Source organism: Phallusia mammillata, chromosome 2 (genome assembly GCF_965637545.1).
Source record: "Phallusia mammillata chromosome 2, kaPhaMamm4.hap1.1, whole genome shotgun sequence".
Taxonomy (NCBI): domain Eukaryota; kingdom Metazoa; phylum Chordata; class Ascidiacea; order Phlebobranchia; family Ascidiidae; genus Phallusia; species Phallusia mammillata.
This window is the reverse complement of record NC_137253.1, coordinates 21,593,176-21,606,626: the sequence shown is the minus strand read 5'-3', so window position 1 is coordinate 21,606,626 and position 13,451 is coordinate 21,593,176. Positions and strand designations below refer to the sequence as shown.

General features: G+C 36.4%; 1 protein-coding gene across 2 annotated transcripts in view; it reads right to left on the bottom strand.

The window, feature by feature from the left end:
* LOC145215086 (eIF-2-alpha kinase GCN2-like) overlaps positions 1 to 13,451 on the bottom strand; it is an 18,598-nt gene extending 5,147 nt beyond the window's left edge. The window contains exons 1-27 of one of the 2 annotated variants that reach the window (XM_080083737.1): positions 13,171 to 13,451; positions 12,931 to 13,049; positions 12,549 to 12,684; positions 12,042 to 12,182; positions 11,660 to 11,738; positions 11,406 to 11,531; positions 10,218 to 10,390; positions 9,787 to 9,901; positions 9,593 to 9,723; positions 9,458 to 9,522; positions 9,213 to 9,318; positions 8,977 to 9,144; positions 8,422 to 8,643; positions 7,997 to 8,130; positions 7,800 to 7,927; positions 7,508 to 7,643; positions 6,695 to 6,866; positions 6,247 to 6,332; positions 6,001 to 6,139; positions 5,665 to 5,783; positions 5,241 to 5,358; positions 5,058 to 5,177; positions 4,506 to 4,679; positions 3,677 to 3,874; positions 2,810 to 2,961; positions 2,261 to 2,462; positions 619 to 897 (exon numbers count right to left, since the gene is read on the bottom strand). In XM_080083737.1, coding sequence (XP_079939863.1) covers positions 619 to 897; positions 2,261 to 2,462; positions 2,810 to 2,961; positions 3,677 to 3,874; positions 4,506 to 4,679; positions 5,058 to 5,177; positions 5,241 to 5,358; positions 5,665 to 5,783; positions 6,001 to 6,139; positions 6,247 to 6,332; positions 6,695 to 6,866; positions 7,508 to 7,643; positions 7,800 to 7,927; positions 7,997 to 8,130; positions 8,422 to 8,643; positions 8,977 to 9,144; positions 9,213 to 9,318; positions 9,458 to 9,522; positions 9,593 to 9,723; positions 9,787 to 9,901; positions 10,218 to 10,390; positions 11,406 to 11,531; positions 11,660 to 11,738; positions 12,042 to 12,182; positions 12,549 to 12,684; positions 12,931 to 13,049; positions 13,171 to 13,278 — 3,846 coding nt within the window. In that variant the 5' untranslated portion in view covers positions 13,279 to 13,451. The remainder of the gene's footprint in view (positions 1 to 618; positions 898 to 2,260; positions 2,463 to 2,809; positions 2,962 to 3,676; positions 3,875 to 4,505; positions 4,680 to 5,057; positions 5,178 to 5,240; positions 5,359 to 5,664; positions 5,784 to 6,000; positions 6,140 to 6,246; positions 6,333 to 6,694; positions 6,867 to 7,507; positions 7,644 to 7,799; positions 7,928 to 7,996; positions 8,131 to 8,421; positions 8,644 to 8,976; positions 9,145 to 9,212; positions 9,319 to 9,457; positions 9,523 to 9,592; positions 9,724 to 9,786; positions 9,902 to 10,217; positions 10,391 to 11,405; positions 11,532 to 11,659; positions 11,739 to 12,041; positions 12,183 to 12,548; positions 12,685 to 12,930; positions 13,050 to 13,170) is intronic. The other variant, XM_080083738.1, reaches the window with a different exon arrangement.

Sequence of the window (13,451 nt, the reverse complement as noted above, 5' to 3'; positions counted from 1 at the left end):
TGAAACACAACAATCGACACCTAATTATGGCACAAAGAACAAACTGTTCAAATTTCATCCAATTCGGACATTGTTTAAAATTTTACCCATTTTAGGGGGCTGGTGGGGTAAATATTGGGACTGCAGGGTGAAACACAACAATCGACACCTAATTATGGCACAAAGAACAAACTGTCCAAATTTCATCCAATTCGGACATTGTTTAAAATTTTACCCATTTTAGGGGGCTGGTGGGGTAAATACTGGGGTGATTAAGTCAAACAAACCAAAAGGCACATCTACATAACCATATCTTCAATCTGTGAAAGTTTCATCAAAATCCAACAAAGATTTGTTGCCAAAAGTGCATGGACAAACTTCACCGGAGAAAAAAGAAAAAAAAAGAAAAACATAGTGAAATCAAGATGCGTCCCCTTCAGGGAAGGGGACCCATCACTACAACGCTATATTGAAAATTCGTAAAATATGAACAAAGCCCCCAAGCGAATTTTTCAGGGTAAATGATTCAAATATTCTGGGGATGAAAAATTACTTCAAAAAAAACCTTGTTCTTACGTCACGTTTTAGAAAGCTACTATTTACGCCACATTTCAAATCCATTAAATAAACTGTTATTACCTGAAATACAATGCCGTTGTAATGGAAGTGATATTTGTGTATAAACCCAAGATCGAAAACTAAAGGCAATTCCATGTGTATGGCTGAAAGATGTTTCCTGATTGCTTCCAGTTCATGTATAGCTTGTCGGGCGATGGCAGATGATTGCGAGTGCTTGTTTCTGATGATGCTCTTCAGTGTTAGTTGGATTTTGGCAAGGTCGCCTTGTGTCAGTGCGAATGAACAGAGAGTGGCAACTTGCTGATGATTAATAGGAAGACTGCTTAAACAAGTTTCCACCTGCGAAACAAGTAACATTTTACGTTGTGATTTTTGTTTTGACATAAGATCAGATATTATTGTTTCACATTTTACAGAAACGCAATGCTACGTTTGTTATTTTTGAATGTCTCACATGCAAACAGCCCCGTAATTTTTTTTGCGGAGACAGTTAGTTCAAGTAAGTAGTGACACGCATTTATTACAAGGACTTGGCCCAGAATAAATCAAACGCAGGGATAAGTTCGTCAGTCAGTGCAGAGTTGTAAGTCGGACCAGGTTCGGGTTCGGGCTGAGCTTTTTTTTCAACAAACGATTTGGGCCTGACTTCACATTCTGTGTCAGTAAATTTTAATACAAACTAGAAGGGTGGCTTAGCACATTTTGTCGTTGCACATACACTATAACCTAATTTAAAACATTAATATACATCTAATGCTTATTTTATATTCGATCCCATATTAGCCATCGTCTTTCATAAACTTAGTTGTTTCTGTAGGCAGGGTCCCCACACACGCAAAGTCGGATGTTGTAAGGTAAAACACAGTGATCGGCACTGGGTTTAAATAATAATACTATGTAGAGTACAAACTATACAAATCAGATTCACCCCAAATATTGTTTGAATTATGTCCTATTTAACGTTCTTTTTCAAAGGAAAGAAAGGGTGAATAGTGGCATAATGGGTAAAACAAAAAAATAGACACCAATGAAGAGCAAATTCTACAAGCTGTCCAATTTTCATTCAATTAGAACATTGTTAAAGGCGTCACCCATTTTAGGGGCCAGTTGGTTAAATTGTGGTGCTTCAGGGTAAAACACATCAATCGAAACCTACAAATGACATATTCTAGATGCTACCCAAATTTTAGCCAATTTCAACACTGTTTAAAAACTCACCCATTTTAGGAGGCTAGCGGGGTAAATACTGGGGTTATCAAGACAAACAAAGTGGGATGCACATCTAAATAACTATATCTACCATCTGTGTAAGTTTCATCCAAATCCATCAAACAGTTGATGACAAAACGGGTCGGACAAACTTTGGGAAGAAAAAAAAGAAACAAAAACAAAAAACAAATTCGAGTAAAATCAACATGAGTCCTCTTTCAGAGGAGGGGACCCATAATTATGAAGCTTAGTAGCTAGTTGCAGGATATAACCTAATGCCCAACAGCCCTTAAATCCTTTTTGGGGGCATTGTCTATTTCTGTCAATTGTGTAGGTCTTTTATTATAGGCCAGTGCGGGCTTCCTATACTTTCGATTTCGGGTTTGAATTTGGGCCCGCTTACACTCTGAATCTACGTGACTTCAACCAAACCACTAACAAACGGCGTTTACGGACTGGTTGTTTGAACATGCCTATATGTGCTGCGAATTACCTGTGATTTACTTGCACGATCGCAAGAAGCCAATGCATTAAGTGCTTGATGGTGATGCTCCTCGTCCAAGCCACAGTAAGTGAATATCGCTTGCAAAGCCAGTAGGTGATTTATTCGCACTTCGTACTTACGAGCGGCAAGAGTCGGAAAATGGGAAATTATTTCAGCAACAGCGGAAATCACTTCCGCGTCTGGAACCAGTCTGAAAGAAATGAATCAAACATATTAGGATTTCTGCCTTTGTTTTTATTTCAAAAAATCTCTTATTAATTTAAATTACTGTGGCATCGAATTTCGAATGCATCGACACATTCATTGCGCTTTAAAACAAAACAAAAAACGATTGCAAACGACAGTAAACAAGCAGTTTGAAAAAAACATCATTATGTTGCTTCTGATGCGCATATGGCACTCAATGTTCGTTTAGATCAGACCAGTTTTTAAAAACTAAACTGGGCAAAAATAGCAAATAATGAAGAATTAAGAGTAGCTTTAAGAACCAAGTAAGTCGTGGTGCGAAATATAATGATCAAAAACAAATACTTTTACCCTCCTACTGTCGGTGTGACGATGTCGAAGGCACATTCCCACAACTCTTTTGGTCTGGAACCTCGAACTCTTCTTGCACGAAACACTTTGTCGATAGCGTACCGTTTCACAGAAAAAATATCAGTGCAAGAGATATAACGAGCAAACGGAACCTAAAAAACATTTGCTAACGTTGATTTAAACTGAAATGTGGTTTTTAAAAGATTTCTGTTGATGGCAACCACCTTGTAATTAAAATGCAGTTGGCTCGTATATTAAGACGGCCTTTGATGTGTTTTAAGCAAAGATTCTGGTGACATCTTTGATTTTAGAACACTTTTAACGAATCTGTTAATAAGTCTACACTATTTATTTAGGTCGCTATATTCCACAATAAAAAATTTGTAATTGTAAACTATTGAATAAAATTTCACAACCGAAAAAGACAGCCAATATACTCAAGTGAAGAAGGGACGTGATGACAAACTGCCATGGAAATAAAACAAACGAATATTATTACCATCTACTCAATTAAGTATGGGTTTGTGGTAACTTTGAAAGAAGTTTTATAATCACTGCAAACAAATAATGGTGTTCTTCACCCTGTTCTTAAATCATAATTAAAGGTGACCAGTAAATCTTTTCATATTAATTAAATATCCTTTCAAGTAAAGCAACTGCGACGATTCAAGGTCATTAAAATCAGATCAAGAAAATTCAGCGTGAAAACCACTAAATCTGTCGCTGATTTTTTTACGTTGTTTTCATGCACTGATGATCCTTATAAAAGCGAAATGCATTTGTTTTCGTTAACAAATAAAACACAGCGGCAGATTTAGATGTTTTCACGCCGAATTTAAAGGTGACCAGAACAGAATGTAGTCTCACCCTTAAGTTGTATGGAAGAGATACAATGGCGCCTGCAACGTCGAGTAAAGTTGCTGCTTCACTGTTTTGGATTTCAGTGTTCTGTCGTGTGTTGAGTAGAGGTAAATTTACAGTGACCGCTCCATGGTGCTTCAAGATGGCGGCTATTTTGTCATGGACTTGCTGCTGGGCGACGCTGCCAGCGACGGAATGTTGTTGCTAAAGTAAAAATCGTCTTTTTATTCCTAGTTTTAACCGTAGTACAAACCAGAAAAGGCGTATTATAAAACCGTTGTCTTCTGACCACAAAATATTGTATAGAGTTCGCCAAAGCGACCTTGGTCATAAACTGTAAATGCAAATCCCTTCTATTTGTGGTTGCGTAGGTCAATTTATGCAACCAAATAAAAAAAAAACTTGGTAAAAGTAAACAATGTACATTATCAAACATTGCTTTAACAACCATCACGTTACACAGGTAAGCTCGTACAGTACACACTGTTTAGACCTATTTTTTTTTATTGTATTTTTCGACAATCAGGCGGCAGCCCGAGAACTGAAAACTGCCCTTTGTCGTTCACGGGGTTCGAACCCAGGATACTCCCAGACCTATAAGGTCTTATCAATGCTGCTGGTGACAAGACATTGGCCGTATTGACTAGTATGGCCATCTAACGGCATCCCAGTTTTTTGGGAGTAACAAACAGAAGATCCACGCCTCGATTAACAACACGTTATAGATTTAATGAACCTAAATCACCTCGCAAATTGGGTGTAAACATTTATATGTAATTGGGCACTTTAGACATCGTATAGCCACTGAAAAACTATAAATTTAATAGAAACTTACCTTTTGCGTAAGTGTGTCGATGTCGTAAATAACTGACGTTACAGGACTTTCCGCTTGACTAAACACAGCGTCGATTACAAGCCTGTACGGCTTTGAACGTGGATCGGAAAGCATTTCATGTACTGCCTCTAACACTTCATTTTCTTCCAACACTGGAGTTGGTACTAGTCTACACTGTAAATAACAAAACAGATATCTTAGAGAGGTGCATTTCATCCAGACGCTGATAATCATTTTTCCAGATAAAAAAAAACATAATAATAGCAAATTCAAGTTTGGGTATTTACAAATCAAATTGGTTGCTAGAACTTAGGGTCCGAACCCTACAAGTACAAGCTCAAATCACGGCCCTAAACTGTCATATTGACAAAAAAGCCCGAATTAGGCCCCAAATTTGGTGAAATTTATGCAAAGAGTCAGACTAGAATCAAGCCCGGTTATTCAAACTTAAGCCCCAGCTCGAACTCGAACCCGACCCAAAAAGCCATGTTCGACAACTCTGTTCCGAACAGGAAAAAATATATGTGTACACTGTCACTTTTAAATTCTTACCTTCAGCAGTTCTGAAGCGGTTGGTCGTTGAGCAGGATCATGATTCAGACACCATTTGGTAATTTTACATTCTCTCTCATATTTTACTTCATCGAAATCCTCGGGAAAAATAATTGCGGGCTACAAACAAATGCATTCTAGTTTGTCAAAGTCAAAAGATTTTACATGTGTTTACTTTCATACCTTACGCAAAGATGTAAGAACTTTGACCCTTTCCATTTTAGTCAACAGACCGACGTGAACCATCTCCATAAATATGATTCCCAAACTATAAATGTCAACTTTCTGGCTGTACACCGTTCTGTAAAAACGTATAGTTTTTTTAAATTTATTTTATTGGACTATTTTTTTGCTCGGGTCTGCAGTGACGTTGTACGTGACATAAGGGTGGGTTGGGTCAATACGATATTAGAGTATTATTCGTCAGTCACCGCCAGCTAATGTTAGTTCTCGGCCAAAATAAAAACAACACCCGGGGACCAAAATTTGCATTATGACAAGAAGTTCAGCCTAGAAAGAGTTCTGAGCGGTAATATATATTTTTCGTACTGCTTTTGCTTTCAGTGATGCGTACAGCAAAATCTTTTTAATGTTTGCAGCTTTATACCTTCTTCCAGATGTTAGCAGCTCCGGAGCAACATAAAGTGTTGTACCAATGTCACCAGTCAACATGCTGCTTTCAGGTTCTGATCTTGAACCAGATTCTTCCGGTGTTCCATTGGACAGCTTTAGAGTAAAGGTAGTGATAAAATAAGGTTTTGACCCTTGCATGATTTTATATGTTCTCGATTCTTCGCTTGTGCTATTGTTACATGATAATTGATAACAGTTGAGCATTGACATCGCGCTAGGTGAACAACTGCACTTTAAACTAATCATTACGATATCCTAACTTCTTATTTTTGTGTGACAACAATTGGAGCAAAAATTAGGATTTTATTACCCCTCTTGAGTGTGATGTGGCAAGGCCAAAGTCTCCGATTTTAATGTGGTCGTTTTTATCCAGAAAAATATTTTGTGGTTTCAGATCTCTGTGAATCATCCCCTGTTCGTGCACATGGACTAAGCCCTCCAGGATTTCCCTGTGTGCAAAGCATTAAATTCAATTTTCTACAAAGTTATAAATTCAAGTTTCTTTAAAGTATTAAATTTAATTTTTTTTTTGAAAAGGAATAACGTTTCTGCGCACCTAAAGAGTCTCCACATTCTGTCCTGATCATGGCATACACCAGCATCAATTGTTTGCCGAAGTGTGCTTTTCTCACAGTATTCCATCTAAAAACATTACAGTACTTTAAAACTAAACCAAGGTTTAAAATTGGGGTTCACAGACCCACAAAATAGGAAATTGCCAGGGGCTCTACAAATCAGATTTTAAGCATTTTCCAAATCATTTATAAAACTATTTTAGCTTTTAAACAGTATGAAAACACCACACTACATCAATTTAATAATAGGTAAACTTTGCATAGGGTTTACATATGAACGTATGGTTGATTACAAAACTAGTTTGGATATCTCTGATTTCAATACATCACTACAGATAGTTAGCAGTGTCACTTTTTCAAAACCAGAGAAAATTACAGCAAACAATTACAACACAAATAGGTTTGGTAACAATAGTTTGTTTGACTTGCCTGGATGTATAAAAAACGTCTTGAGATAAGTTCATTTGATGAAGCGGAGGTTTCCATTGTGGTGGATTCAATGGTACTTGACTGCATTTTGACACTGTTATTATCAGATGAAGATTCTGAATCTCCATCGTGATCAAACAAAATGCTGTCAGATGACAGATCATTTGGTTCCCTAAAAATACCAACAAAACATATGATTTAGGTCCAAACTGTTTTAAACTACATGTATTGTGCTAGCCCAGGGTTTCTCAACCTGGGTTAGTGAAGACGCAACCATAATTGGGATGATTTCATCTATTTCATAAAAACTTTCCCTTTGACCTCTGTTTGGCATAGTAACTTACACAGCAGTTTAATTTAGATTTGGTTCAACAGCATTTGCGATTACATACTTGTATGGTTGTGGTTTTTGGCTTTTTTTGACATAAACAGGATGAACTAGGGTTTATTGTGACATGAGCCATAAACACAATTTTAAGGAATTTTCTGTACGTTTGTTAGTAAATGTATGAACACAATCTGGTGGGAGTCGAGTTGTATTAGAAAAACTCTAAAGGGGGTTGCAGAGTAAAAAGGTTGAGAATCCCTGTGCTAGCCAGTTGCACTGTTGTAGCATTTTTTACTAATGTCCAAATTGTATAATGTTTAGCCACTGTTTAGGAATTAAACCCAATTTATGTAAGTCTGTGGAATTGGACTAAGCAAATCAAATACTGAACCACGATGACCCAGCATACAGCCAAAGAAAGCAAAATTAATAAAGCCTCCATCAATACAGTCACAATTACTATTGTTTCATTTATTGTTTCGTACTTCCAGTTTGTTTTGAACAAATCATCTTCATCGTCATCTTCATCATCAACATCCTCAACTCGACTAATGTCTTCTGTGGAAATACTCCATCCAGAGCTTGACTGAACTGGGGGAGGAGCAAGCTTCTCAATGTCATCTAAAACATCGAAAAAAATGCTGTTTGTAAATTGTAAAGTTGATCAAACAAATTTACAAATAAACATATTACAAGCTCACATGCTAAAAACTGTGACAAAACACAAATGCACAACAAAACTTTATTTGTTTGTTATAAACCCACATACTGCATTACCAGCAATTCCAAGAGAGTTTCTTGAATTTTCCACCTTTTTCGCTTCTGAAAGAGTTTCAATATTTGATGAAGATGTTGAAATTTCATCTGCATTGCATTGGATTGTTTCAATCCAGGAGTTGTAATATCTACGGATTACAACCTGAGTTAAAAATTATAAATTGCAACAATTTGAACAATGTTGACAAATAACCAACCTGACAACATTTTCATGGTTCAGTCTTGAAAGCAATTTGACTTCTCGTGTGATTTTTTTGTTAAACTGTGATCTGTGAGGGTTGAGATGAATCCGCTTGATGGCATAGTTTCGACCATCCAACTTGTTTCTTACCTAAGAGTTTTTATTTGTCGACTTTTATATAAAGGAAGCAACTTTGATTTTAAGCACTTTATACCTGGTTTCATATTAATTTTGGTGCTATTACATTGTTAGGTTAACATCTTAAATTTTATGTAATAAATTACACACAACAAAGTTTATACATTGCTATTAAAATACCAATAGGCACTGCTGAAAATATTTAGCATCAGTTCTGATTTTTGTTCATTTTAACATTCATAAATAGAACAAATCTCTGAATTTCACAAAAAAAGTGATGGTTTGATCAACTTATCCACCAACCTTAACAACATCTCCATATCCACCCTTGCCCAACCAGTCAAGTTCCTCAAACTCGGAATGAAGCCTAGAAAGTTGTACAGGCCTGGAAATGTTTTCAGGTGATGAATGTTCAAATTCAAGTTCATCTTCTTCGTTTTTTGCCTCCCACTGCTTGACATCTTCAAGATTTGATATGATGGCATAATTTTCTGATTGCAACTCAAGGTTGGATCCAACAGGAGGCTTAACAATAAAACAATAAAAATGATACATCATACATCGACGATGTTATGGGCGTTGCAAACAATTAATTAAATTAAATTAATCTTAAGTTCCATTCTATTGAATATTAAGTTTCTAAACACATTTTTATTTTGCTTTCAGCTGTTTTTGTTTCCAAAAAACAAGGTTATCTTTTACAATGTTACCATACACAAAGCTAATAAAGTTTAGTCCAAATCCATTAGATGCAAAGCAAAAAATAGTGACATCAAACTGTCCCACGTGTAGGAAGGGAGCCCATAAAAGCAAGAGGTTTTTAGTTCTTCAAAACTGAGGTTGTTTATTGCAATCCACCTTTATAAACTCATGTTCAAGAAGTTCAGAAGCACTAAATCGTAAACGATCTTCGACTACCAGACACCGCTCCAGGAAATCAATAAAGACTTGAGGCAGAGTAGAAGGAATTTCTGGTGGATAATCTACAACGCTATGGCCTAGGGCTAATGAGATCACTACCATGCCCTGCAAATAAACAATCACTTTGTACGTACTACTAATAAAATGGTTGAAATTTTGAAGTTAATGCATACCATGCGTAAAATGTCACCCTTCTTGGTAATACGAGCAGGAATTCGATCTTCACTAAAACGCACCCCTGGTTGTTCTATGTGTGATTCCATGTATAAGTCTTGTAACCTAAAATAATTTTGTATTTAAAAAATGTAACAATGTCTTGCACTTTGTCTGTAACATAAGTGTTACTTCTTTCCCATATATTAGTATTTTTACTATTTTTTTACTATTGAAAGTTTTCTACCCAAACACAAATCTGTACCTTTTTCCTATGCTATAGTTAGCAATCTTTATGTGTCCATTTGAATCCAAAAACACACTTTTGGCCTGAAATAGAAAATAAAAATAAACTAAATGCTTTAAAAATGTCACAAAAGTTGAATGAGTTTTGTCATACGTGAAAATTCTTGTGCACAACAGATTTTCGATGAAGGTAACTGAGGGCTTGCAGCATTTGTTCTGTGTAAATTCTTACAGTCTCCAAGGCTATACGCTCCTTACTTAGCATCTTTTGTTGTAATGATATGCCTGCAAATGAGAACCGTTGTGAGCATTACATTCAACCTATTCAGTTGTTAAACTTTACAAAACCTCTGATATACTCCTGCAAAATATCCACTTCTATAAAGTTTTCACATTGAGTTGATTTCATTCCGATGTAGGAAACAATGTGATCATGGGAAAGTTTCATCAGTGATTGCAACTCCTAAATGCAGCAACACAATTACATTACGATAACATTTTTCATTTTTAATCCTTAAATACAAAATAATCCAAATTTGACAATATTTTTTCTAATCCAACTATATACGACCATCACCAATAGTGGAAAAGCAAGACATCAGAGTTAAATTTATAAACCGGTGTATTATTGATTTTTGTGACATTTGCTTAGTTGAGGAGAAAGTATTCAAAAAGATGTCTCATATTAGAAGTAAAAAAGGATATTGTGGGGTATGCCATTCAGAAATACCAATAAACATAAACTTTGGAGAGTTTTTTTTCACAAACCTAGCTGTTACCTGCTCAATAGTGTTTATAGCTTTCAAACATTTGTCAATTTTAGCCCTCTCAGCATTGGTCAACAAAGATTTTCCCACTGGACAAGGAATCTTCCATTGCTTGTTCACAACTAGTTCACCTGTGTTTGTTTCCATGCCAACAATAGTCATAGCATCACCAGATCGTTTTTTGCCTGAAAAAATCACAAAATCTTTGTTTGTTCAGTTCACCCTTAAACATAAACTAAGACAGTGGTTCTCAAAGTATGGGTCGCGACCCAAACATGGCTCGCGCAGGGTCAAAAAATGGGTCACCCTATCGTGTTCAAATCTGCACAAACGAACTATTACTGCATAAGTAAACACCAACGAATTTGCTTAATGTAGTGGTAAAGTCTCCTCACTCGACCACGTTGTACAGTAAAATGAACCAATCATTGCCACATACCAGTGGCGTAGCCAGGGAGGGCCTAAGGGGCCATGGCCCCTCCCAAATTTTCAAAGTTGTACATTGATAAACTTTAATTTAGTGTAGTTTCGTCCCTCATCATTCTGGTTTCGTCTATCAACTATCAAAGTAATATATAAATTACTAAAAATGACTTTTGTCACCAAATTGTAAGCCGAAATCCATGCTTTTTATAATTATGCAGACATGGAATAAATCAATAAAGCGTTTGGCTGTCCCGTCGAACCACCGTTTGGCAAGTCGCCTGTTTGGTAAAAGCACGCCGAGCGTTAGCAAAAAGTTGTATAAGACCACAAATTTTTGGCTGCCTACGCCACTGCCACATACAGACGTCAATCGGTTTCCAACTTTTCAGTTACGCACATGGCGATTGTGACGTCGCAGCACGGGAAATATGGGACAAGTTAATCTTGCGACCCTGGATGTAACAGTTGGCGTTTAAGGATGAGTAAGTATTCGTACAAGGAAACATATTTGGATTTGGGATTCACTTCTATTAATGATCATGGTGCTGCAAAGCCACAATGTGTTTTGTGTTATGCAGTGTTGTCGAACGAATGCTATTTTGACATCGGCAGACTCCCAGTCGGCGACGACGTACGTGACCTCGAAATTGCAGTCCGCCTCGTTAATATATTTATTTGATGTTTGAGGCTTGGGTCGTAAGATGTTCATAAAACTCAGATTTGGGTCGCGGTCAAAAAAGTTTAAGAACCACTGAACTAAGAGAACCTAATTACCAAGACATTGACCCAAGTGAACAGATCGAGGTTGTTTTCCCGGAAACTTGACTTCAATTACCCCAACAAACTTGTGATCTGTGTCCATGCTTCCACCGCTACCCTCAGAAATGTTTCGATTGTGATCTAAAAATCAAGCAAGCATTTCCTATACTAGTCCAACATTAGCATTGTATATATGCATACAAACATAGGCCAAGTGGTTCAGAAATTAGTTGCATGTGAAAAATGTTTGCAAAAATAGTTTCTTATACCTTTCTCCTTACGTTCTTGTTTTCTGATTTTTCTTTCTTCCTCCTGTCTTCTTGCTAATTCCTCCTCAATCTGCTTTCTCTGAAAAGTACAACACAAATTAGAAGGGTGGCTTAGCATATTTTGTAATTGCACATACACTAGAACCTGTTTACAATGTTGACTTGCCAACATTCCTAATAACAATTTTTTGTTTCCAAGGGCAGAAACTCAATGATCCCCAAACACACATTTCAGGCTTTATTACTATTCTATTCAGACATTGTTTTAAGTTTGCATTATTTTAAAAGACAAAAGGGTAAATATTGGAGTTACAGAGTGAAACACATGATTATCGCCATAAATAATCAAAACGTAGAAATCTATGCAATATATTTTGTAAACCTGAATTTCTTCTTGACGTCGTAATAACTCTCTCTTCTTTTTTTCTTCCTTGGCAACTTTCTCCATTTGTTTCTGTTGATTTTGTACCATTTCCTCATGGATTGAAGCAAATTGCGGAACATTGTGCTTGTGCAAATACTCCTAAAATGTAATAAAACCTGTTGGTCGAGATGTGTTGAACAAAGTTTGAGTTTTAAACTACAGGAAAGATGGCAACAAATGTTTTGTATGTCATGTGAGATGTCAAATCACAATAGCTAAGTATGCTAAGCCAAACACAACAATTGCAATTGGACCCAAACCCTACTAAGCATGCCCCACAAAACCGTCTAATCTAGTCAGTTACATACAGTTTTGTTTTGGGCTTTCACTGCATGCAACTTCAAACATTTGCAAGCTTAATCAGGCAAAATTCAGTTTACAGTCGAGAAAAAAGTATAATCATTTTAAAAAAATACAACTGTAACAAGAATGGGATGTAATAGCTAAATACCTAATACAAAATACCTGTATGTATTGGGCCAGCTGAAACATCATTACTTCACCAACCATTGATTTACTAAGTTTCGTTACTTCCTGTTCAAGCTTGTTCACAACATCACTTGACAGGCCATGAGGGCTCTCAAATTTAATATCAGGACAGCTGTTTGCCAAACAAAAATAAGAGTCATTTAAATAGTATATGTGTGGGATTCACAGATACATCATTGCAAAATTGTGCTTAGGCAAAAGTAAAATTGCACAGGTGAATGCCTGATTTAATTGGACCACACTTATTGGAATCATTTCTTACACTAGCTTTAGATTGTTCCTTGATTATAAAATGACCAACACAAATCACTATTAAAGAGGACATATTAGAAAATATAGAAAGCAAATATTAACGTACCAATCTGGGTAGGTGGGTGGAAATTTAACCTTCATGTCAATGTAAACATGGACAGCTTTATCCCCACCCATGCTTTCTTGTGGTTGCAAATGCAGCAAAAATTCTGGTGGTCTTTTTACCTGCATCAATAAACAGACTGTTATTTCCATTAAATGTCTATAGACATTGACAGAAGCCAAAACTGTATTTTTCATAAATTACACACAAATATTTTTAGATTATTATTCATATTGGACATACCTTCCATGCATCATTCTTTCGTAGGTCTTTAACATCGGAACCAAATATTGATTCCAAGCTCTCAAGCTCATCTGCTTGTCGATCTGAATAGGACTCTTCCTCAGTCATATTTCCAAATATTATGGCTTCGGGGCACACATGACCATAGAAACACACAAACCCTCACTTTGTCGGTTTTAGGCAGTAGAGCATATTCAATTTACTTGGTACCAAACAGTTTTCTAGTATACACAGGTCACAGAGGCTATTAATTTATATGAAACACCCTGTTTGAAAATGAA